Below are 26,607 nucleotides of genomic sequence, written 5' to 3' on the forward strand. Positions count from 1 at the left end.
GTGAAAAACTAGACTCTACGTGTAAGGCGATTCCATTGTTGATATCCTGATGTCCTGACGGTGTTGTCATCAGGGTTGCACAGTTTATGTTTGATGCTCCAGCTTGACTCTACCATGATACACATACATTGAAGGAAGGAAGGAAAAAATAAAAATCAGATCCTCGCTGCGGTGGCATCAGCTAGATCCATTGCGCGCTTGTGAAATGCAACACAAATTGAGACATCTTTGTCATTGATGATTAAGGAGAACGATTGGTGATCTTTCTTAACGATAACGTCTGATTTGACTGCATGTATTCCCCTTTTGGAGCATCATCGGCTGCATCCCGGCGCTCCCCCATCACACCGACATGTTCGCGTCAATCAAATTCACAGCAACAGCATCAGCAGCATCGCACCGCCGACACAAGCAGGGGAGAGAGTTCTCGCGAGATAAGCATCAATGCAGTGAGCTCACCGTTTGAACTCGCAGAACCTTTTCCAATCAAACCACTGTTTTATATGGTCATGTTTTATAAAAGTAGTTTAACTGCCTGTCACACGCATTGGAAATACACTTGGATAAACAAAGTACACTTGGAAGTAGGCTACATTAGGGCGGTAAGCCCGGACATACTACCCTAATGCATTTTCAAGTGTACTTCACAATTGACAAGATCCACTCCAAAAAATGATTTGACAGATTCAACCTGATTACATTGGGTTACACAGCAATGAAAGTAATTTTAAGAGGCAGGAAAAAAATAGTACATGTTCACTTTTTACAGTAGGCTATATTAAAGTTTCCTTGTTTTAAAAACCCCCAGCTTTGACCAGTGGTTTGCTGGTCTTAGCTGATTTACACTGGTCTAACAACCTGACCAAGCTAAAGACCAACAGACTGAGCTTGATGTGTGAAAATAGATTTAGCAAAAACATACAGTATATACATGGGTTTTATGATTACGAATTGCAGTCAGTGTGTGTGTGTGTGTGTGTGTGTGTGTGTGTGTGTGTGTGTGTGTGTGTGTGTGTGTGGTTCAGGTACATTATGGGGACAAAATGTCCCACAAAAATGGCAGTATCAAAATCCTTGTCGTGACATTTTTTGGTCCCCACGAGGAAAACAGCTTATAAATCATATGCTAAGTGATGTTTTTTGAAAATGTAAAAATGCAGAAAGTTTTCTGTGATGGAATGTATAAAAATCATTGTCTAAGGAAAGTCTCCATAAAAACGCAACGTGTGTGTGTGTGTGTGTGTGTGTGTGTGTGTGTGTGTGTGTGTGTGTGTGTGTGTGTAGCCTATTGTTTGTACAGGTTGCAAAAAACTTGCACAAATTATATGTTGCCTTTAACTTTTTAAATAGGCTATAGATTACTGATTTACCTAGTATTACCTGATTTTTAAATTATTGTATTACTTTTTACCTTTAGTTTTTAATTATCTTTATTTTCTAATTTACTTTTCAACAACACTATTACTTTTTAACCTTTAATTTTTAATTAATTTTAATTTACACGGTGGACCTAGTGAAATTACATTTCTTACCACTGTATCTGACAGCAAACCAAACCTGACTTGACTCAAATGACCAGAAATTAATCAAAATCAAACCTGCAAAAGCTTTATTAGTTTGTGAAAACCCTTAAACAGCCTACTCACGGTAACTGCTGCAATATCGTATTAGGGAATACAATGTGTATATAAATCAATCCATCATTTTAAACATGATGCGTTAAGAAGTGAACCATTTACATAGCAGACACAGCTAGCATTAACTAATGACTTTGATTATCTCTTAAACTCTTATTATGAAATAACAGTAAGCCAGTTCCTCGTTAAATCCCGCCTTCATTTAAAGCGCGCTTCTGATTGGTCAACAGACTGTCAGCAAGTGACGCTCGCGGATGGAGATCTCTGTATAGTCAGAAAAACGCGCCAAGACACATCGAAGGGGTGATTGAACAAAATACAAGAGAATGGCATCAACAAGTAAAGCACAACAGCAGACGAGAAATTTACCATGGTAATTTAATTTGCATTTGGTAGTACAAATTTCGCTCTTTTGTTTGCAGCTGATAATTATGAATAAACGGTGTTATGCTGCTTGAGACATTGTTTAGCCGACATGTGCAGCATTGCACAGTTTTGCTTTGTTTACATATTCTGCACGTATGACCATGATGAATTTATGAATAATAATAACAACCAACCACTGGCTGTAGTTGAGCTCGTCGTGCAGTATGTATGAAAATTGATAAACCAGAATAATTTAGGTTTTTGGGATGACAGCTGACATTATACTGATGGAGAAAAGCAATGACTACTCAAGGGAATCTTCTCAATTCACTGCAAAATAAGCTAAATATCTGAAATAAGTTCTTTATTAATAATATCTAATTGTAATGATAGCTATTATCGTTATAATATAATACCATGATGTTAATATGAGGTAATCTATGGTTAAGGTAAGATAATTGCATTGGAGTTGCTGTCACTTAAACAACATGATAAAACAAAAAAATGTAAAAGTATTTAACAAATATTTTTCGATTTTCAGGGTTGAAAAGTACAGGCCACAAACATTAGATGATCTCATCTCTCACCAAGATATCCTGAGCACAAGTAAGCAGTGATATGTATGGATTATAATTTGCACTCTGCCATTATTATTATTATTACTAACAAATAAAGATTTTCACTGTAATACTACTTTACAATATACGATATATTAAAATTGAGTTGTATCTGCATTCAATTTCAGTTTGTTTCTTTCACAATACTAGTACATCCAGTACATTCTTGAACATTTTATTGAAATGTAATTTTAATAAATGTCTACGTTCATTTTTTTCCACAGTCCAGAAGTTCATCAGTGAAGACCGATTGCCTCATCTGCTCTTCTATGGACCTCCAGGAACAGGAAAGACCTCTACTATACTAGCATGTGCTAAACAGCTGTACAAAGATAAAGAGTTCAACTCCATGGTTCTGGAGGTACTGTAGATATTTTTATTACAGATGTTTTCCAAATGCAAATGAAAAAGGTCTATTGTTAGTTTTGTCTGATGTTCTTTTGAGTCAGACATCAATTTATGATCACAGTTTAGTATTCATTTATATTATACTATTAAAGTCCCATTGACCAAGGACGATAACTAACGATAATGACTAAGATGTAGTTCTAAAAATCGTTCTAAATATAAAAAAAATGAATATCAGAGTCCACACCACAAATATAACAATAATGGCACATAGAAACAATATTGTTAGAATCACTTTCAGAATGATTTATTTTTAGCTGATGAACGATAAAAACAATGGCAGCCAATCAGAATCCATCCTGCTTCCATTTAAAGCAGCATACGACAAACCTGCATAGTTTACCATGCATTGTTTAATAGAAAAAGCCAAAGCACCGATCACACAGTGTACTTATTGATGTATATATTTTCTACTGGGTGTTCAAAATACGTAATTTTGTGTTTTTACTCGCATTATTACTGTCGGTTAATCCGCTGTGTTACCTAAAACTGTGTCCATTAATGCAGATTGTCGATCACTCTTACTACTTTGAGTAAAGATAATGGATGGAGCAAGATTTTTTTACAAACTTTAATATTACATCAGTCATTCACGTTAATGCTCGGCTAACGTATGCACTGTTATGATACAGTTAATAGTACAGTTCCCACATGTGAACTGCAATAAATTAGAAATATACACATAGGTTTGTTGACGGACATATACTTGTTGCTGATGGTGAAGAATTACAGCTGCAACATCTCAATGTACGTCAAACGGAGTAGTGTATCACTGAGAAACATCCTGCTCGAGTTGTCCTTGCGATGAAGGTTCGGGTTGAATTACTAGTTATTCTGTTAGGGGTTAACAGTTTAGGACCCAAGGACCAGATGTTTGAAAGAAGACCCGGAGTCAGAATTATAAAAAATAGAAGAAAAGTTTTACTGAAGATAGTTTGCAGTTTCATCAGCAGAAGTCAGCTTCAAGACTCACACAGGAGTTCGTAGGCCGCCCCGCTTACAGTTACAAAGATCACAGCAGTTATACCATTCCCAAGGTCTAAGCTACGTCATTGCTTACAGGTTGAATGATTCTCATTGACTAAGAAATTGATAAACATAGTAATTTTCCACACATATACAGATAGACAGAAGCATATCTCCATAGATTATGCTGCTGACAATCAGACCCTGAAGTTAGGCACGTCGTGACCTTCCAGGTCGCAGATTTGAGTGGCTGGGTGCCATCATGTCCCGAACAACAACTCAGTCAATCTCCAATAATGCCAGTGGTTCCTTAACCTGTAAGCAAGAAGACTAACACACACACCCAACACACATCTTTTCCAAGGTTGAATATGGCCAGGCTCTAACTATAAACAGGAGTCTCGTCTCAAAACATCAAGATAACAAGTTCTTTCTCTCAGGACAGGACAATTTATTCTAAATGGAAAGTATAGGCTTTAAATGACAAATGGTCCCTTAAACTATAGACTTTAATGACCCCTATGTGTTTTAACATGTTAAAGACCTTTCTCAAACACAATACCAGTCCCTATTTCATTTCTGGAAGCTGGGATAAATAGGCAAGCATTGTTACTGCATTCAAATATCCAATACTGACATTAAAGAATACATGAAGAGAACATTTCAGTAATCACACTGGTAACTTCTATAACAAAGTAAAATCCCAAGAGAAGTCATTCAACTCATTTGATTTTTAGAAGGAAAAGTATTGATTAATACCTTGATTATAATCACTCATTACATATACATTGAAGCAGCAGTGCATTCCAATCCACTCCCTTCAATTCCAATGTTTAATCATGGGACTCATCGACGTCATCTTTGCTGTCTTTACAGTGTGTACATTCGCTGAGCTTTAGGAAGCCTCCGGAGCTGAAATTCAGTAATGGTAATGTGCGTTTAGCTTCCGACACGCGACGTAAGCGGTGGACCAATCACAACAGACTGGGCCATCTGGCCAATCAGACCAGAGTAGGCTCGCGGAAAGGAGAAGTTTAAAGAGACTGACTGAATCTTCAGACGCGTCTTTTGAGAATCATTAAAAAATTTGATGATGTACAATGTATATTATGAGAAAATGAAAGTGTTTTTGACCTTTGATGCATGTAAACCTGTTGTAGGAGACTCCAAAACAAAATTAGGAACCTTTAATATTGCATAATAGGGGCACTTTAAAAGTTGAAATTCTTTTTACTTTACATGGCTTTCTAAACATGCAGCTCTCTTGTGACAGACACGACTGTAACGGTCAAAGATGTCCGGCTAGCGCTTGTTTACATAGAACGCAATGGAAAAATGCGTTCTGTGTGAACAGCTTGGTTACGGTTTTGACCTAACCAAGATCTTCTCTGCATTGAGCTTCTAAATTTCTGCAATGTTATTAAAGTTGTAAGTGTTTATAATTTAGTGGCTATCTATATAGCACTGTAGGGGCTTTTTGTCCACAAATTAATCTAAAATTAAAGCCACCCATCTTGTGTAAAGGTTGAGGGATTCTTTGACGCACATAATCCAAGAAATGGCCTCCATACCCAATATAAATGCTAAATTAAGTATTTATTTCCAAAAGAGAGCAACAAAGAAAGGTTAATGTTGGTCAATCAAACAAAGTGTGGTCGAAAGCTGTGTGCTCTCTCCACCTTCACACCCGAGTCCAATCTGCCCACTTCCTTATCCAGAGTCACCTTACAAAATAAAAGTCATCTCCTTTAAATTCATCAAAAACATATTAAATCATAGTTTAAGTCAACAATTAAGTTACATTAAATACAATTCAATCATTCAAACTTAAATGGCTCCAACAAGCTCTTTGGTCAGTCTTGTGGTTTTTAAATGTGCTAAAAAACTTGGACTAAAAGAACTTGTTGTTGTGACACAAATATAGTTATGTTTATAGTTATCCTTTTTGGTGGGAATGGGCTTTAAGAAATATCTAGAGATAGTAAAAAATACTATGGAAGTCAATAGCTACAGTCAACAGAAGAAAGAATCTCATTAGGGGTATGGAACAACATAAGTGATGACAAAATGTTCATTTTTGGGTGAACTTCTTGTTTAAGGCTAAATATGCTTGTTGCAAATCTTTTTTTCTTTTCTTTTTTAATGGGAACTATAACACATTTGACTTCATCAGCTCAATGCATCAGATGACCGTGGCATAGACGTGGTGAGGGGGCCAATCCTCAGCTTTGCCAGCACGCGAACCATCTTCAAGTAAGAACTGTACCGACCCTCACAGTTCATTCATGAACAACTTGTACTGTATAATATGATAATGTCATCACACACAACAATATAAGAATTTAATTTTCATGTAGCAAGTTTACTATTTGTTTCCATATTGCATGACATCTGGTCTTTTGGCTTTTATTGCATTAAAATATTTACTGTTGTTGTAAAAGAACTGATCATTCTTTGTGTTTGCTCCTTGTAGGAAAGGCTGTAAGTTGGTGATCCTGGACGAGGCGGATGCTATGACCCAGGACGCACAGAATGCTTTGAGGAGAGGTAGCGTACCATCTGCCCCTCCATCAGCTCGCCTGCTGAGCCCCCAAATGGCCCGATGGCAGAAGAATAGGGATCTGCCATTTCACTGTCCACAGTGAGACATGAACGAGAGCAGTGGGATTACGATTGGAAAAAATATTTAGAGAGTTTAAGGTTCATTTGGACAAAGCATTTAGATCTAATGCTTTAGATCCTGTAAAAAAATTATGTTGTGGATTTCTAAGTGGATAAAGTTTATATATATATATATATATATATATATATATATATATATATATATATATATATATATATATATATATATATATATATATATATATATGTGTATATTTTTGGGCCAAAAAAAAATATATTTTATATTTTTATTATATAAAAAAAAAAAATATATATATATATATATATTTTTTTTATTATTATTATTATTATTATTATTATTATATTTTTTTATATATATATACTGTATATAATTCATTTAAAATATTTTTATTATTAAAACATATATATTTTATTTTATTTTGAGACCTGAATGAGAAGTTTGGTTGGAAAAAATTGTTTTGAGAGTTTAAGATACATTTTTACAATGCATCTGATTTTATTAAATAACTGCATGCTTTGTATACAGGTTTTAAATGTAAGAATGTCTGTTGTGAATATCTTAGTAGATAAAGATCTATTTTATTATTTTAATTTAATGCTATTAATTTTAAATATTATTAATTTAATATTTTATATTATTCTTCATTTGAGATATTTTTCATTATTTAAAAAATGCCTAATTATTTTTATTTTATTTTCAGTCATGAATGAGAGCAGTGTGATTTGAAAAAAAAATATTCTGAGTGTTAAAGGGTAATTTTGACAAAGCATCTGCTTTTATTAAATAACTGTATGCTTTTTTTATAGGGTTTAAAATGCAAGAACGACCAGTTTTGCCCGGTTTCACAGACAGGGTTTAAGCCTAGTCCCAGACTAACTTACATATCTTAAAATATCTTCTGATAAAAACATATCTTAAAATATGTCAGTGCCATTGTTTTGTCTCAAGATTCACACCAGTAATGTTTTTTCTTAGGCACGTTTATAAAAGCTACTTAAATGTCCTAATTTAACTAAGGCCTAATCCTGGCTTAATCTAGGCCGTGTCTTTTTATTTCATCATTTTATTTTATTTTTGCAGTCCCTTTGGAGATTTATTTGTGCAGACTTCATTGAGCCACACCTGATATTCTCTCTCTCTCTCTTCCTCAGTCATTGAGAAGTTCACGGAGAACACACGTTTCTGTCTGATCTGTAACTACCTCTCAAAGATCATACCTGCGCTACAGTCTCGATGCACGCGGTTTCGTTTCGGCCCCCTGTCCCAGAGCCAGATGATCCCCAGACTAGAGCATGTGATACAGCAGGAGAGGTGAGAAGCTCATCACATCAAATCCAGGTCAAGTGGATGTTATTTATGAATGAAATTTAATGTTGAATTTATTGCATTCTGAAGAAATCTTCACTCACATTTTCTTCAGAAAATGCAAAAATCTAGTTGTTAATATTTTTATGTAATTAGAAGCAAGACATCTGTAGATAGAGCAACATCGAAATGACAATATTAAGACCTTCTAGTGTTTTTATCAGAATTGAATCATCAGATGGATCCACTCAAAAGACCCTGAACACAAAAGATCCTGGCTGAAGTGACCCAGCCCTATGGCCCATTTGATTAAAAAACTCTTCACACACAAACACGTGTTTTATACCGGCTCTGCCCTCCGGCGCAGGACAGCACTGACATCTTTGAGCTAATAAAACCAAACATTGTGCTTCCCTAGCATAGATTCATAAATATTTAAAAATCTGTTTTGTTCACGGTTTTTCACTGATAGCATTGACATCACTCCAGATGGCATGAAGGCCATTGTGACCCTCTCAACAGGAGACATGAGACGATCACTAAACATTTTACAGGTGTGTATCGTGTGAAAAAGTGGTGATTTTATTTGGATTGCTGCTGGCATGAAGCATTTTCTTGAGAAAAATGTGTTGTATATGTTTTGATGTGTAGAGCACCCATATGGCCTATGGGAAGGTGACGGAGGAGATGGTGTACACATGCACTGGACATCCTCTTAGATCAGACATCGCCAACATACTGGACTGGTCCCTCAATAAAGACTTCACCAATGCGTACAACCGTATCCTTTTTACTACAGCGATTGCTTAATTAGTTATTCAAGCTTTTCTTTTTTAAAACATGAATATAAAAGTGTGGTTTATTGCTGATCTAAAGCGAGTGGTGACTTTCTTTTACCCAATAATATTTCTTACCTCTCTACTAGAATAAGTATTTATTTTAGTTTCATGTAGTTTATTTTATTATTAGTAATTTCCAAATTAATTTATTTTTTGTGACAATATTTAGAAAGTTTAAGCTCAATTTTGACTGCATCTGCTTTTATTAAATAACTGGATGTTTTATTCTAGGTTTTAAAATGCAAGAACGTTTGTTCTTGATAAAGATCTATTTTTATTTTACATATATTTGATCTATTTTATATTATTCTTAATTTCAAATATTTGTATTATTTTAAAATAGACATATTTTTTATATTTTTTAATTGTACATATTTTATATTATTCTTAATTTCAAGCATTTTATTATTTAAAATTATTATTATTATTATTAATCTATTTTTTTTATTCTTTTTATTTTTCATTAAACCACACCTGATTCTCTTTCTCTCTCCTTTTCTGACTTTTCATTGATAAGTTAGTAGAGGGGATAAGAAATGTGTTCGGGTAAAAAAGTCACCAGTTTGCTTTAGATAAAAAAAGCAACAACAACAACAAAAAAAAGAATTACATTTTCAAAAATTATTACCACCAAAAATGATTATAATTATTAATGATAATAATGGAGATTGTTTATTAATCTTAATATAGATTCAAAATTAATTTATTTTTTAATCTTTTTCAAAGCATTAACAAAAAGCTTAAATAATAATTTTGTAATTGTATTTTCCTCACATTAACCCTTTCCACCAAAGTAACTAAAATATACTGTACATAATATAATAATAAATTAATTAGTAAAATTTGCATTAAAATACACACATTTACAAATTAACATGAATCCATATTAGGAAAATGACCACAAGTGCTCCATTTATGCTCCATATATCCTAATCTGTTACGTTTGTGGTCTGTACATGTAATATCACTGATCAAACATCACATTTCTTTTATAAATATTACTATAGAAGCAAATGTTTTTAATATTGATATTATATTTTATTAAGGATATTTAACGGTTTATGAGAATACCATTGTGATGAGAACTTGCTGATATAGTTTATGACGTTTCAAAAGTCCTTAACCAGGTTCAACAGAAATTCTGCAGCTCAAAACTCTGAAAGGTCTGGCACTTAACGACATTTTAACTGAAGTTCATCTTCTCATTCACCGCGGTAAGAGCACACAGTAAACAGAGAACTAAAGCAGCACAGAGTCCAGTTGAGGCCTGGAACACATCAGAACTGCTGTAGTGATGATGAGCTAGATGTTTCCCTGCCCTCGCTGCCATGGAGATCCTTTTGTGGTTGCCATGGAAACCGGTTGTTCTTGTTTTTAAAGGACGCCTGTTATAAGTAGCGGAGTGTAGCATGCTTCACACACACAGAACACACTACATATTAAGCTATATTCAGCAAAAATGTGTATATCATAACTGTATAGGTAGTTTGGTGGGTTATTTTGCTCTAATGTTTTTGTGTCTGTATTTCAGTGGATTTCCCTCCCTCTATCCGCATGGGTTTGCTTATAAAACTTGCAGATATTGAGTGAGTACATTCATTTTGTCAAGTTGTTAGTAAATCAGTTTAGCAAGAGATCATTTTATTTATCACTGGTTTGATTACTGTTAAATATGAATGAACCAAACAGCACCACTCCCATATATATTACTATTTTTAATGTTTTTGATATATATTGTGCTCATCAAAATGTATTTATTTGATCAAATACAGTTATTTTGTGAAATAGTATTACAATTTAAAATAATGGTTTTCTATTTGAATATATTTTAAAATATAATTTATTCAGCTTCATTACTCCAGTTTTCAGTGTCACATGATCCTTCAGAAATCATTCTAATATGTGACCCTGGACCACAAAACCAGTCAGATGGGTACATTTTTTGAAATTGAGATTTATACATAATCCGAAAGCTGAATAAATAAGATTTCCATTGATGTATGGTTTGTTAGGATATGACAATATTTGGCTGAGATACAACTATTTGAACATCTGGAATCTGAGGGTGCAAAAAAATCCTTTAAAATTGTCCATTTATGTTCGTGATTGTGCTGCATTTACTCACAAAAATAAATGTTTTATATATTTACAATAGGAAATTTACTAAATATCTTCATGGAACATGATCTTTACTTAATGGCCTAATGATTTTTGGCATAAAAGAAAAATCGATAATTTTGACCCATTCTATTGCCACAAATATACCCGTGCGACTTGTGACTGGATTTGTGATCCAGGGTCACATATGATGATTTGATTATTATCAATGTTGGAAACAGTTGTGCTGCTTAATATTTTTTTGGAATTTGTGATACTTTTTTTCAAGGATTCATCGATGAATAAAGTTAAAACGAACTGCATTTATTAAAAATAGAAATCTTTTCTGACAATATAAATATTTACTATCACTTTTTATCCATTTACCACATCCTTGCTGAATTAAAATATTAATTTATTTCAAAAAAAGAAAAAAAGGGCTGACCCCAAACTTTTGAGTGGTAGTGTATATTGTTACGAAAGACTTCTATTCTAAATAAATACTGTTCTTTTTTAACTTATTATTCATCAGAGAATCCTGTGAAACTGCACAACTGTTTTCACCATTGATAATAAATCAGCACATTAGAATGATTTCTGAAGGATCATGTGACACTGAAGACTGGAGTAATGATGCTGAAAATTCAGTTTTGATCACAGGAATAAATTACATTTAAAAATATATTTGAATAGAAAACAGATATTTTGAATTCCAATGTTTCATATTATTACTGTTTTTACTATTATATTCTTGAGCCTAATTTCTGTTCTTTCCTTTTAAACCATAAGGTATCGTCTGTCCTCGGGAACCAATGAGAAGATCCAGCTGAGCTCGATGGTTGCTGCTTTCCAGGCTGTTAGAGACATAGTAGTCAGCGACGGATAGACTGTTGGTTCACACTTGTCACATGAAAGGGTTTTGATGTCATGAGAGGAACTTTTTACTTCTTTTTACTTAACTTCATGTTGTTTTGACCAACAACAACAAAAAACTGTTCAGAGCCCCGTAATATTTTTTTAAATGTTTATTTTCAGTTCTTTGTAAAACAAATGCTACATTTTCAAATTACTTATGTAAAAAATAAAAGTCTTTAAATAAATATTTCAAGTACAGCATCATAATTTTATGTCTCTTTGTTTTGAGTCTGGGGAAATTATGCAACATCTAAAGCAAAGTTTGACCCACAAACCTTCCTTCTATTCAGTCAACTGCAGTGTTCTTTACAATATATGATCTTTTGCTTTGGAATGTCCCTATATGTAAGGTATTCCAGGATCTTTTTGGGCAAAGGAAGAGCCTCCACCTGATAGGTTGAAACAGAGAATCTCAGGGCAACCCGGCACAGATGCCCAAGGCTTGGAACAAGCTGAGGAACTCTCCAGAATTTGACTTGTCCATCTCTGCACCTATAAACAAATGGGGCATATGTTAAGGTCCTGATATTTATTCCAGTATACAAGCCAACACATCGGTGTGAAGTGCATTACCCTGTAGCAATGACGCCCCCGTGTGGATGGAAAGCAGAGCACACACCACCGGCGCGACTGTGATCGGTGTTGGTGACCAGTTTATCTCGTTCCACGTCCCAGATCTGTAACGCCCTGCAGGACAATACAAGTGTCACCAGTAACAATACTGAAAGTGGACGATCGGGTGTGAGGTCGCAAGAATGTCGTCTGAAAATGCTCTGCTCACCTGTAGTCTTTGAAAGCCAGCTGCAGGCTAACCGGAGAGAAACTCAGAGATGTCAGTAAATTGTCACTTCTGTAAGCACACACCTCACAGTCTCTGGAAAGAGAACAAAGTATTTTTACGTCATTGTGACAAGTATGAGAAACAATACTGTCTTTGTCTACATGTTCGAAAACATCAAATCATTCAGCTTTTAATGTGACAGCAGCCTATGGAATAGAAGCTTGTTTCCACCACAGAGTAATCTTATCTCGCAATCGCAAACTTATATCTCACAATTATGAATTTTTTCTGCAATTCCGAGTTAATATCTTGCAATTCGCCAAAAAAAAAAAGTCAGAATTGCCCAATTGTGAGAAAACGTTTTTATTTCTTTCTGACTTTTTTTCCCTTAGAATTGTGTATAAACTCCCTATTTGCAAGTTATAATGTCTGAATTGCAAAACTCAATTCTGAGGAAAAACTCAATTCTTTTCCTCGAAATTGTGAGGAAAAAAGTCGGAATTGTCAGATTAAAAACCTTACCTTTTACATGACCTTTTTAATGTTTTTTATTGCATGGCGGAAACAAGCTTCCATAAAAGCTCTAAACCTGTTTTATTTTCTCTCTTCTGTGCAGCATGAAAATAGATGTTTGTGCTGACACTGAAAAAATCATGTTCACGCTTCCAAAAATTGGGAAAATGTTTTACTTTTATATAAACTTGCAATTGTGAGTTATAAAGTCCAAACTGTGTGATATAAACTCGCGATTCTAAGAAAAAAATACTCAAAATTGTCATTTAAAAAGTTGCTATAACCTTTTAAATTTTTTATTCTGTGGCGGAAACCAGCTTCCATATTATGGCTACAGAAAATAGACAATATTAAACAGCACAAAACCCGATAATGGTTCTGAAATTTTCATTTCAAAATGAGAAACAAATCCTTTTTTTTAATTAAAGTTCATTATTGTAAAAAAGAAATGACGTGAGACAGGAACATTTTGGTTTGGCAACATACTCTACTCTAGTCAGGAGATCTGCCGTGTACGGGTCCCACAGGTCCAGCCACCAGCCTGTGGTGGAATGGTACGAAGCGACCGCAAGCAGCGCTCCGTCCTGGGAGAAGTCACATGACGCCATGGTGCGCTCGTGGTCGTATGTAAGGTGTCTCATGAAGGTGTAGGACCGCAAGCTCCACAAATACACCTTCTGTTGGGAAGACGACATTCAGACAATGTAGTATATATATATATATATATATATATATATATATATATATGAAGAGTTCAGATGCAAAAGCCTCTAAGTGCCATCTGAAATTTTCTTCTAGAATGATCATTTTTATCAAGCTCATATATTTAAGTTCAGTAATTTCACTTAAATGGCAATGAAAATTACTATATATATATATATATATATATATATATATATATATATATATATATATATATATATATATACTGTATATACAAACAAACTTAAGCTTAAAAAATAAAAATTTGAAAGGTTGGCAACTAACTGGGATTTTTTTTTTACATATTAAACTTACTAAAACTGAAAAAAGCTAAATAGAAATATATATATAAAAAAAAGATATATAATTGAAATTACTAAAACTTAAACTAAAATGAAAACTGAAAATATAAAAGTAAAACCTGACTCTATATATATATATATATATATATATATATATATATATATATATATATACAAACAAACTTAAGCTTAAAAACATACAAATTTGAAGGTTGGCAACGAACTAAGTGGGATTTTTTTTTTTTACGTATTAAACTTACTAAAACTGAAAAAAGCTAAATAGAAATATATATTTTTTTTAAATGATATATAATTGAAATTACTAAAACTTAAACTAAAATGAAAACTGAAAATATAAAAATAAAACCTGACTCAATATATATATATATATATATATACACAGTAAAAACTCAAATAGTATATAAAAACTACTAAAATAACACTGCAGCGCACTAAGAAACTCACAGAGTCAAGGTTGCAAACCGAGGCGATCGCACTGCTGTCAGGTGACATGGAACATCTGAACACCCAGTAGTTTGGACCCCGCAGCACATGGGGACTGGAGCCTGCAAATATCAAGCGTACAATCAGCGCCGTGCACAGACATTTTAATCTCAGAATCATTCATTTAACCGATTCATTCAAAGCATCTAATTAATTCATGAAAGAAGCAAGTTTCCGCTGACTTTATGAATGGGTCATTGAATCATCAACTCGCTCGATTCGTTCAAAAACAGTGTATGCTTCAAGAACAAAACACTGCTGTGTGTTGCTGGGAGGTGAACGTCTTTTCACCAAGTACAACATATCGCTGGGAGACGCAATGTTTCTGCTTTGTTTATAACTATAAAATAAAAGTCTTGCACAAAGGACACTTATCTAATCAGAGACCAATAGGGCAGATGCTTGAGCACCATTCGGGCTCTATCTGTGCCTGAATACAATGTTCAGAAGTGCAGAATTAAAGACCATGAAAGCTTTTTTTCAACTCAAGCTTTTTTTTGTTTAGAAGTTTCTTCCACATCAGATGCTCTAACCTTTCTTTGCCAAGTTCCATATCCTTAATGTTTTGTCTCGGGAGGCCGATGCAAGCGTAAGACTTCCATTTGGAGTGAAGACCAAATCCCTGACAGGAGCTTCATGTCCGGTTAGAGTAAATCGCAGGTTTCCTGAAGACAGAACAGGGGTTTACTAATCTTATACTACATGTGCTTCAGGTCGTGTACCACCATCCTGTTAATATTTAGACCAATGTAAGCTCTTGATGGTGAGTGCAGACTCAGAGTTCAGTCTTACCAGTTGAGACGACCCACACTTGGATCGCGCCGTTGTTCAGACCAGCGGCCAGCAGTAGTTTTTGGTCAGGTGCGTTCTGATGTAAAACATTCATGCGGACAGACCGGCAGGGTCCAAACGCCAGTGCCCACACCATCTGACCGCAGTTCAGCGTCTTCTCTTCACTGCATCCAGCTTCAGCACTACTGTTATACAGACAAGAAGTTTCAGCTGTGCTCTACATCGAAGTAGGAGATGTTCTGAATCAGCATCCATCATTGTTTCTTCACTGTTCTTGGAACAGTCTTCCACATTATCCTGTCACTTTATGTTCAAAAAAGTACTGTGGTACAGTATCATAAGATAGAGCAGTAGCACTTTATTTACAGTCTTGTTTCACATGACCATACTATATACTTATTGTAGTAATGACACTAACTGGGTAATAATTAGATACTAAGCCTGAACCTACCCCTAAACCTTAACTTAACCCATGTAGTTACCTTAAATTAATCAGTACTTTTGTGGGTAAGTACACTCACTGTAAGCACATTGAAAGTGCACGTACTGTAAAATAAAGTGCAACCAATAGAGCTGCGACATATTGTATACCATGGTACTGTGTTAGTATATTCATGTACCATATGGCAAAGAATGCCATGATATTACCATTACATGATTATATCATGCTACTTTTTTTGTAAGGACTATGGTAATCTGGAATTAATAATATGGTATTTTTTATAAGGACTGTAGTAAAATAGTATTGTCAATAAATAAATAAATAAATAAAACACTGATACATAAAATAGAATTGTCAATTAATTTATATAAGTATATAAAGTATTTAGTTTTTATTAGTATTTTAAAGTATTTTTTATATATATTTTCAGTTTTCATTTTTATTTTAGTTAACGTTTTTGTAATTTTGTTGTGTTTTTGTCGTTTTTAGTATTTATTTATTTTTTAGCTTCAGTTTTTGTTGTTTTAATACATCTATTTAAACCGGTAACACAGTAAGGTTCATTACTTAACAATAGTTAGCCACCTTAACTAACATGAACAAACAATGAACAATACTTCTTCCGCATTTATTAATCTTAGTTTATATTGATTTCAACGTTTACTAACACGTTATTAAAAGGTTGTATTTGTTAACATTAGTTAATGCAATGTGAACTAACATTGAACAGCTGTATTTTTTATTAACTAACATTAACAAAGATTAATAAATACTGTAACAAATGTATTGCTAATTCATTTTAGTTAATAATTTAACTAATGTTAAATAATATTGTAAAGTGTTACCGTTACACTAAATGAAAATCAAAATGTTGCTTTGGATTTAGAGTAACGAAAATATTTTTATGGATATATTAGCATGGTAGGCTACGAGTAGTCGTTTATTATGGTGCTTATAGGACTACACAATTATTAGGCCCATGAAACTCATTGTGTTATTTAATGAATTCAGACGCACTCTTTGCATGTCAGCGGCCAGGGAAGGAGTTTGACTATGCCGTAGCCCATCGACCAGGCAAAGTATGAGCCGTCCGGGGAGAAGCGGACGCTCCATGTCTCGCAGCCGGAGGAGCCGTACAGACGCGGGAGGAGAGCGGGCTTCAGCTCCGCGATCAGATCATCCTCATGCGCTTCTGTCACAACAAAACAGACCTGTCACACACAGAGACAAGCTGCGCATAGCCGGAACTACTCCTTTACTACTAATATAAAATGCATGTTCCTCATATACCAAATGTACATTATTATATATCATCTAAATTATATGAATCGCCTTACCTGCTTTGACAGTACAACCTCGAAACGAAGTGCACATCTTCCTATCATCACATCATCTTGGTAATAGTAACCCGTCGCCTCACCTCTACACAGGGATTCATTTGACTCTGGGCGAACCACGTGACTCTGTGCATAATCCTGAGCACAGTAGGTGTGTCTACTGCATTTTTACAGGGTAAGGGTTAAGGCGTGTTTTTATGCTTCCTGCTGTCAAACACAACACTGTCATTGTGTGCATGTATCATGTGCTTTTTATCTGTTATTTTATACAGCGTTACGTAAATGCTAGTTTCCTGTTCTTTTATAGCCTACATTACTGAAATGATATATGGATGAATCAGTTAAACACATTCGAAAAATTGTACTATGAAAAAAGTGATGTCTGTATTACAATCTGATAAGAAATCACCATTGGTTATTGGTAAAATGTCTGGATGTTTTATAGTGTGTGTGTGGGGGGGGATGCTTAATTGCAATAAAAATAATTTCACAATGTAAACTAAATTGAAATGATACAAAAAAGGCTTCCAATAATTACTTAAGTTTTTTTTTTTATTCATTATTTCGCCATAAAATATGACCCAGACATATTCACCTATACATTTTTATGGAAAGCAATCATTCAAAACCAATTCATTAACAATAGCATTCTGTAACAGTTCACAAACATACTGTAGTATAAAGTAGTAAAAGTTTTAATTTCACTATTTGAAGCCAGTGTATTAAAAACTAATACTGAAAATAAAGACAGGGCCTCTTTAAAATTTTAAGTTCTTTAGTTTACACGGATCGCTAGAATATTATACAAGTAAAATATCACACAAAAAACGAACAAATAATTTAATACAATTCACAATTTTGAAGAATTGATTTTCTGTACATTTAAGTTGGTCCTAAACAGTCTTCTGACTGATGTGCTGCTTCGGTTTGATCTGGATGAGTTTGACCGGTGTGTTCGGTACTGTCTGCAGTATCGTCATGATCAACTATAAAATAAACATATAGACTTGTTTCAGCAAATCAGAAAGTACAAAGAATAGAAAATTCATCATTAATATCAAACATGGTATATTTTACAGCTGAGAATAACTAGAGAAAATACATCCTCTCTGAGAATTTTATGCAGATTTTGTACTATTTTAAACGTTCCTAATTTTGTTTTGAAGGTCTCCTACAATAGGATTACATGCATCCAAGGTCAAAAACCATTTTAATTTTCTCATAATACACCTCAGCATCACCTCTTTTCTCACAGTGTCTGAAACGGTTCAATCAAGGATTCGGTCTCTCTTAACCGCTCCTTTTCCGAGACCCTGCTCTGATTGGTCAGATGGCTCAGTCTGTTGTGTCGGAAACAAAACACCTATTACCATATCTGAAGTTAACCTCCAGGGGCTTCCTCACCACTTGATACACACAGTGATACCAACAGTAATGATGGCGTCAGTTTTACTGTATCAATTCAAACCCGAGTCCCCATCCTTTAGAAGTGCATGCAAAGTGGATTTGCTTTCACAGCACAGAAAACAACGTCTTCTCAACATGTTGACAACACAAACCAAACTCTTCCAGGCCTCAGCTACAATTAAGGTGTTTGAGGGCGGGTCAAAATACTAAGCAGATGTTGTCCCAATGAAGACCATCGGCTAGCATTATACATTTTTTGTTACATACTTACATAGATATGTTACAGAAGTGAGACTGTAATTGCTGACGAGTCATTTCGGCAGTTCAGAAACAATTCTTTCTGGTCTACAACAATGTTTAGGTAGGTGGCACTGCCAAATTTATGTCCACATGAATGGCCAGCACAGCAGAACAGTAGAACAGTGCCCAGAGCATCACAACCTTTGGCCCTTGTCAAAGTCACTCATATCTTTATACCTTCCCATTTCTCCTGCATCCAACAAGTTGATTACGAGAACTGATTGTTTGCTTATCATCAAATCTACCCAGACATTAATATGTGGCCTTGTTAGGAGATGGTCATCATTTTTTGACTCAACAGTGTAAATTCCTTTTATTTTTTAAACACAAAAATGTCTGAACAATATTCAGAAAGCCATTGACTTACTTGATGGTATTCTGTGAATCTCTACGAGTGTGGTCGCATGTCCGTTTGTCACCGGAGGGAGTTGTGGAACAGAATCATTGAAAATTTCCTCTTCATCCGAGTCCACTAAACTCAGTATATCCCCTCTGTCATCATCTAAACGACTAGAAAAAAAAATCATAATGCCTCAGCTTTACACATCCTTATTGAGACGTTACACAGTTGTAAATGAAATTATTCAACACCCACTGCAAATCAGGTTTATTTGCAAAATTTGAGGATTTCAGCTGTTTGCAATCAAACAAAATTACAAAAAATAAAAAACTGAAATAGCTCAACACAACAAATGTTTCAAGAGGTTTCTCCAAATTCAACTGAAAATGCAACTTTTAATGACTTCCACATTCTCAAAATGATTCAACCCACTGAATAGAATCCCTCACGACAACACAAATCTGCAAAACAGGTGTTGTCTCAAGCACACCTGATGCAACTAATCAAGGGCTTCATTAGTTGCACCAGGTGTGCTTGAGCTAGAACACATGAAATATCTGAACTGGCTAGGTTTGTTGAGTTTCACGTCTGACTGCATGTTAGAAATATGACTAAATCAAAAGAAAGGTCCAAAAAGTTAAGAGGAGATATCATTGCTCTTCACAAACAAGGAACAGGATACAAAACGATAGCGAAGGAACTAAATGTTCCTAGAGACACCGTTGGAAGCATAGTTCGCAAGTTCAAAGTTAAAGGAACAGTGATTACACTACCTGGACGGGGCAGAAAAATTAAGCTACTATCAACAGCTGCAACTAGATTTCTGAGAAGGCAGGTTCAGAAAAACCTTTGAATGACTGCAAAAGACCTGCAGCAAGACTTGGAAGCAACAGTCACTGAGGTTTCAGCTGCACAGTAAGGCACGTACTAAACGCATGCCAGAACTCCAAGACGTACACCACTACTGACCCAAGAGCACAATAAAAGTGCTCAAAATCATAAATAAGCCACAGAAGTTGCGAACAAAACTGAAGCGATGAAACAAAACTGGAACTTTTCGGCCCTATGGATCAGCAGTATGTCTGGAGGAAGAAGAATGAAGCATATGCTGCTCTGTCAACAGTTAAGCATGTTGGGGCTCGGTGATGCTCTGCGGCTGCTTTACATCCTCTGGCACTGGAAACCTGCAGCGTGTGGAAGGCAAGATGTATTCACTGTAGTATCAGGAAATCCTAGGAGAAAACGTCATGCCATCAGTGAGGAAGCTGAAGCTTGGGCGTCATTGAACCTTCTAACAGGACAGTGATATCAAGCATACCTCAAATTCCACTAAGGCTTGGTTGCAAAAGAAGTCCTGGAAGATCATACAGTGGCCATCAGTCACCTGACCTGAACCCCATAGAATATCTCTGGTGGGATTTGAAGAAGGCGTTTGCAGCACGCAAACCCAAGAACATTTCTGAACTGGAGGCCATTGCTCATGAGGAGTGGGCTAAGATTCCTCAGAAACGCTGCCAGAAGCTGGTGTCTGCTTAAACATCTCGTTTGCAGCAGGTCATAACAGCAAAAGTGTGTTCTACGAAGTACTAAAGATGCTTGCCATGAAGGGGTTGAATAATTTTGAGTCTGCAGAAGTCATTAAAAGTTGTATTTTCAGTTGATTTGTGGAAAGCACTTGAAACATTTGTTGTGTTGAGCTATTTCAATTACTTTTGTTTGATTTGTTCATTGCAAACAGCGGAAAGTCTGTAAATTTTGCCAATAAACCTGATTTGCAATGGGGGTTGAATAATTTTGATTACAACTGTATGTGGGAAAACACTCAACTTAGATTTTGGAATACTGCTGTAATGTTTTGCAGTAATGTTCTGTGGTCAAACTTACCTAAATCCTAAACCTGAAAAATAATAAAAGAAAAACATTTACATAAAGAATCTTCATTAAAGCAGTTTTATTTTGGTATACAGTATGGAAAAATACTTACCAATGCAAATTTTATCACGCTTTGAATATACTGTCACACCGACAACGATTCCCAACATCATTATCAAAATGGAGACAAAGACACCAACTACGGCCCCTCCATTATCTGCAGAGCCTGAGAATAAAGATTAAATGCTGTCAAACTGTACATAGTCTGAAACTACTTTTCATAAAAAGGAAAGGAAATTTTGAGGGAGAAGATTTGATACTTTTTGGGGGAAAGGGAGAGGTATTACAGAACAATGTCAGAAACATCTTGTCGGGTCACATTCATTCACAGGTGTCAAAGCTTTAGCATTGCTAGTATTTGAAGTATCTCCGGATCTGAGCTCTGATGTATTATGTAAAACATGCGTCTCATTCTTAAACAAGTGAAATCATTATGCATCTGCTTTAACCCCACAAATTCTGGCAAGAACATGTCTGAGTCATATTTCTAAGAAATTCTATTTTTCTTATAGAAAATGAAGTCTGTTGTAAGGACTATGAAGATGCACCATGACAATATTTCCCCCCAAATTCTACCATAATGCAAATGAGATAATGTTCAATTAATGCAATAATATATATACTGTGTATGTATGTATATATGTATATATATTAATTGATTAAATAAATATATATATATATATATAAATTATACCATTTCAAATAACAAAAAATCTACAAAAAGAAGTGTTGTATTACTATGAGAATCTGCATACAGAATAAAGGCAATCGAATAAAATTAAAAAATAATAATAAAATCATGGGGAATTTGAGGGAAAATATATGCTTGCCATGAAAATGGTGCTACATTGCAAAAAATTTGGTTTATCTTTCACTATCCTTTATTTATTTTATGTTGGATTTGAGTTCAAATGTGATCTGGACATGTATTAACTAGGATAAAAGGATACTTAAGGATGCTAGGATACTATTAAAAAAAAGTATGGTGAAAAATTCAAGTTTGTAACTTACTCATCACAGTTAGAATCACTTCTAGCTCTCTTGCGCCAAGAGGGTTTTCACTGTAGCAGTAGTAGACCCCTGCGTCGTCCTTTGTTACATTGATTATAGTGAGTTTGTAAGTGGGTCCATTTTCAGACAAAATATATTTCATGGTGTTGTTGATGACATCGTTCATTTTCTTCCAGACAGTCTTAGCTGGTGGGAGAGCGTTGGTCTCAGAACAGCTGAGGGTGATAGTACTGCCCTCCAGAGCCGCTACCAAGGGGTCTCCTAATGGATACGGAATCTCTGGAAGACACATCAAATATATGGTTTCAATTCAGCAGGAGATGGGTGGAAAAGAGGATGATAAGCAAAAACACAAACGGTACTATTTTGGGAATGGATAAAGATCAAGAAACCTTAGTGGCACCAAATGGGATTGTTTTAAAGGTTGCTTTTAACAAATATGCAGTCCATCACACCATTGGTTATGTCGGCCCACTGAAACAAATTGCAATTTGACTTTTAAGTAATACCTGGGCTGATATAAGAACTATTTTTTTTTTATAGTTTCTTCTGCTCACCAAGGCTACATTTATTTGATCAAAAATACAGTAAAAAGAGCAATATTGTGAAACGTTATTAAAATTTTAAATTAATGTTTTCTATTTTAGTATATTATAAAATGTAATTTATTTATTTTTTATTATACCTTTTTTAGGACGCTTTGATAAAAGTTAAAAAGGGCAGTATTTATTTGAAAGAAATCTTTTGCAACATTACTGTATGTATTCACTGTCCCTTTTTATCAGTGTAATATATCCTTAATGAAAGTTATTAAAGTATTGTTTTTTTTTCTTTCAAATTATTATTATTTTTTAATCTTACTGACCCCAAAATGTTAATGGTCATGTACATAAAAGGAAATGCAAATTAAAAAACCTAAAAGGCACTATTTTCAATATTTCATCTTTCAACCAATATTTTTGCTTAGTCAAAGAGTATAACGATGTATCAGTATCAGTTAAACTTGAACACCGCTGCCATTATGGCCACTTCAAAGTCAATACACTGAGAAACGTAAAATAACACAGTGAAGGCTTTCATCAAAAGGGATAGTTCAACCAAAAATACTTGTCATCATTTACTCACCCTCATGTGGTTCCAAACCCGTAAGACTTTTGTTCATCCTTGAAACCCAAATGTAGATATTATTAATGAAATCTGAGAGCTTTCTGTCCCTCTATTGACAGCTACACAACTACCAATTTGATGCTTCAAAAAGTTCATAAAGAGATTGTAAAACTAATCCATACGAATTGAGCGATTTAGTCAGAAAGCTCTACGATTATATTTAAAATATCTTTTGGGTTTGGAACGACATGAGGGCGAGTAATTCATGACAATGTTTTCATTTCTGAGAGAACTAACCCTTTAAGTATAGAAGGTAAATCTCATGAAAACATATCTGGGCCTATAATGCATATAATCTGGGACATATACATTAAATGATGCATTCAATGATTCTCATCACTGTAGAACTGTTAGAGAAATGCTCTTACCGAGGTTAAAATAACAGTATTTCTCCACTCCAGTCACATGATGTCCAGTACACCTCACTTCCTCTTTATCATGCAATATATGCCTATTCACATGGATCTCCAAGCGTTCTGTCTCCTGGGACGTGGAGTTGATCGTGGGACCCTTGGCTATTACAGATTTTTCATTGACCTCTTGCCAGTGCAGACTGGGCACAGGGTAACCTCCATACCAGGTACATATGAACAAGACATCTGATGGTTCATTTCCCAACTCCCAACTGCACTCCGGACGCCTCTCTGGAGCGTCTGAAAAAGGAATTACAGACAATTAAAGCCTATACATCACAAATCTAACAAACAAAACAAATTATATAGAGGAAATGACTATTGAAAATATTCTCAAGGTAAAATGAAAGAAGCAAATAGAGTTGCTGCAAAGAACCATTTATGAGAATACATTTCTAAAACATACAGTAAACTAGGAGTTCCTGGCTCTTGTTCACAGTTGTCATGGAGAGAGTATTCTGGGATGTACAGGTGTACATCCCTTGATCTTGTGGCTGGATTTTGGTTATGGAGAACTCAAGGGGCAATTCGTTCCCAGACGCCCTGTCAGGATTATCCTGCGCCAAATTTTCAACTGTCCATGTCAAGTTTTGTGAGGGATAAGACTCACTGGAGCAACTAAAATACACATCTGAACTTTTATTGACAAATAATGTTCCATTCTTTAGGCGAGTTGCTGGTCTTATGTCCAGTGATATGTTAGTTGGACCACCTGAAATATAAATCAAATGCACAAACATTAATATGAATTCATTTGACTCTCACAAACCACATCTCATTTCAATCATTTCAGGATCATTACTCCTTCAAATCATTCTAATATGCCTATTTTGCTGCTCAAGAGACATTTATTATTATTATTATTATTATCAAGGTTGAAAACAGTTATGCTACTTAATATTTTTGTGGAAATGCTATAAAAAAAATCAACATTTATTTCAAATAGATTTTTTTCCAACACTATAAATGTCTTTACTGTTACTTCTGATCAATGTAACACCTCCTTGCTGAATAAAAGTATTCATTTCTTTCAAAAACTGTTGAGAGGTAATGTATGGTTTGTGTATTTCCTGTTTCTGTAATCTTGAAAATGTTCAAAGGAACTAGACTGATTATTTCTTGTGTTCAGTTAGTCGTCGTTATGTATGGCGGCTATGTTCAGTCACATGGTGGTGGTTTTCTAGGTTCATGCATAGCAGCTAAACCAGAAAAACCTGTTTCAAGTCGGACTCTCTATCTTACAGAAACTAGAGACATTTACTGCATATCAAAGCTTTGCATTGTCACATTAGTACGATTTAGATATCCATAACACCATACCGGCAATTTTAAGCTGGATGTTTGAGTGAGTTTGCCATGAGCTGTCATCCTTGCATTCACATGTATACAGGCCTTCATCAATATACAGAAGACCACTGATCCTCAGAGAACCATTGTTTAAAATGGAAAGATGCTCAGATGGATTCGAAGGGTTGTGGGTTGCAAAAACAGCTCCATCTTTCTTCCACTGATAAAGAACTGAAGACATATTGACTGGCTGGTCATGACACTGAAGTGTAGTATTCCCACCTTTCTCTCCGATAACATACCGCTGCACCTGCTCCTCTGACACTACAGGAAGAAGGACACAGACAATGTGGTTTAGAGCAGTACTGTGATCACTTACAAATATGCAGCAAAAGTACTATGGTAATACCATGTTTTTTTGAATACGGTACAATTGTAAACAGTACTTGATCTAGAAGTGAAATGGTGTCACTTACAATACAATAATTACCAAAAGGTACCACCATGGTGTTTGGACAGGTACTATGGTATTCTTGGAAATCCAGTGCCATGTAAATACTATGAAGCCAGAATAAATGTACCTGACTCACCTGTTTGATGTGACAGAAGAAGCAGATATAGAACTATTGCAGCTATTGTCATTGTAGGATTGTCTGGATGTCCCATCGGATTATGGGATAAAATATTTTCCTTTGCAAATTCGATTGAGTTTCCTTTTGTTTCAAAGCAAAACGCATCAAAAGCTTCTCTGTGAATTAAGTAAATAACCAAAAATATTATTGAGATAAAGTCGTGGTCGTTCTAAATTCGCGTTAGGTATTTTGTGTTACGTTTGACTCATGTCCATCTTCAACCAATCCGGCTGTTTACTTGCGTTTCTTTCCCGGAAACTTTGAAATTGCTGTTTGACCACACCCTTACCTGCGCTCTTAAAGGGATAGTTCACCCAAAAATTTAAATGTCATCATTCAGACATTCACTCACCCTTATTATTATGTTTTTCCAACCATTTATGAGTTTCTTTCTTGAACACAAAACAAGATATTTTAAAGAATGCTGGTAATAATCAGACTTTAGTAAGACCCAATGTCTTATTATTATTTTTTTCCTACAATGGAAGTCAATGGGTGCCGTCAGCTGTCTGGTTTTCAACATTTTTTTTTTAAAATATCTTCTTTTGTGTAACAGAAGAAAGAAACTCTTACAGGATTGGAACAACATGAGGGTGAGTAAATGATGTCAACATTTTCATTTTTGGGTGAACTATCCCTTTAAAGAGACACACACCACATTTCACATGCAAGAGGTGCCCCAAAGTCGAGTCTTGCAGGTTGATCAGGTTTACACAAAGTTACACTCTGTTCAGAAACTCCAAGATCCAAAGGTCCTCTTTACTCTACATTGTGCCTATTATCCCTCTCAAAGTATCACTCATATTATATCCAACAACCATGCATTACTGTGGTATATGTAATGATATGCTGATTCTGGAGTTATTGTTGCCGATTACATTAACCTGATTGATTTCTTAAAGGGATAGTTCCCCTAAAAATTAAAATTCTGTTATCATTTACATTTGTTCC

At 34.9% G+C, this 26,607-nt stretch overlaps 3 protein-coding genes across 3 annotated transcripts; 1 reads left to right on the plus strand and 2 right to left on the minus strand.

Moving 5' to 3' along the window:
• Positions 1–1,849: 1,849 nt before the first annotated feature.
• Positions 1,850–11,999, plus strand: rfc5 (replication factor C (activator 1) 5). Its single transcript, XM_081365073.1, has 11 exons — positions 1,850–2,010; positions 2,545–2,609; positions 2,845–2,981; positions 6,168–6,247; positions 6,468–6,541; positions 7,790–7,949; positions 8,416–8,497; positions 8,595–8,724; positions 9,919–9,996; positions 10,314–10,368; positions 11,669–11,999. The coding sequence occupies exons 1-11, from the start codon at positions 1,964–1,966 to the stop codon at positions 11,763–11,765; spliced, it is 1,005 nt and encodes a 334-aa protein (XP_081221199.1). The 5' UTR covers positions 1,850–1,963; the 3' UTR covers positions 11,766–11,999.
• On the minus strand, positions 11,899–17,297 carry wsb2 (WD repeat and SOCS box containing 2). Its single transcript, XM_081365072.1, has 9 exons — positions 17,168–17,297; positions 16,848–17,022; positions 15,389–15,573; positions 15,130–15,261; positions 14,558–14,658; positions 13,575–13,765; positions 12,576–12,668; positions 12,368–12,481; positions 11,899–12,286 (listed from the first exon to the last, which is right to left on the minus strand). The coding sequence occupies exons 1-9, from the start codon at positions 17,202–17,204 to the stop codon at positions 12,085–12,087; spliced, it is 1,230 nt and encodes a 409-aa protein (XP_081221198.1). The 5' UTR covers positions 17,205–17,297; the 3' UTR covers positions 11,899–12,084.
• Positions 17,298–17,724: 427 nt separating this feature from the next.
• On the minus strand, positions 17,725–25,895 carry vsig10 (V-set and immunoglobulin domain containing 10). Its single transcript, XM_081365169.1, has 8 exons — positions 25,615–25,895; positions 25,058–25,348; positions 24,144–24,449; positions 23,693–23,977; positions 22,158–22,436; positions 21,199–21,312; positions 19,242–19,406; positions 17,725–18,153 (listed from the first exon to the last, which is right to left on the minus strand). The coding sequence occupies exons 1-8, from the start codon at positions 25,688–25,690 to the stop codon at positions 18,050–18,052; spliced, it is 1,620 nt and encodes a 539-aa protein (XP_081221295.1). The 5' UTR covers positions 25,691–25,895; the 3' UTR covers positions 17,725–18,049.
• Between the last annotated feature and the right edge of the window lie 712 nt (positions 25,896–26,607).

This window comes from Scardinius erythrophthalmus (assembly GCF_964197995.2).
Source record: "Scardinius erythrophthalmus genome assembly, chromosome: 5".
NCBI lineage: Eukaryota > Metazoa > Chordata > Actinopteri > Cypriniformes > Leuciscidae > Scardinius > Scardinius erythrophthalmus.

Coding starts and splice junctions, on each gene's coding strand:
- rfc5 (XM_081365073.1), top strand. CDS start 1,964: ATGGCATCAACAAGTAAAGCACAACAGCAGACGAGAAATTTACCATG. Junction 2,011..2,544: donor CAGACGAGAAATTTACCATG/GTAATTTAATTT, acceptor TTCGATTTTCAG/GGTTGAAAAGTACAGGCCAC. Junction 8,725..9,918: donor CTTCACCAATGCGTACAACC/GTATCCTTTTTA, acceptor CAGGTTCAACAG/AAATTCTGCAGCTCAAAACT.
- wsb2 (XM_081365072.1), bottom strand. CDS start 17,204: ATGTGCACTTCGTTTCGAGGTTGTACTGTCAAAGCAG. Junction 15,574..16,847: donor TGGCCGCTGACATGCAAAGA/GTGCGTCTGAAT, acceptor TCTGTATAACAG/TAGTGCTGAAGCTGGATGCA. Junction 15,262..15,388: donor AGTGTGGGTCGTCTCAACTG/GTAAGACTGAAC, acceptor TTCTGTCTTCAG/GAAACCTGCGATTTACTCTA.
- vsig10 (XM_081365169.1), bottom strand. CDS start 25,690: ATGGGACATCCAGACAATCCTACAATGACAATAGCTGCAATAGTTCTA. Junction 25,349..25,614: donor TCTTCTGTCACATCAAACAG/GTGAGTCAGGTA, acceptor TTCTTCCTGTAG/TGTCAGAGGAGCAGGTGCAG. Junction 24,450..25,057: donor CATCCAGCTTAAAATTGCCG/GTATGGTGTTAT, acceptor TTTATATTTCAG/GTGGTCCAACTAACATATCA.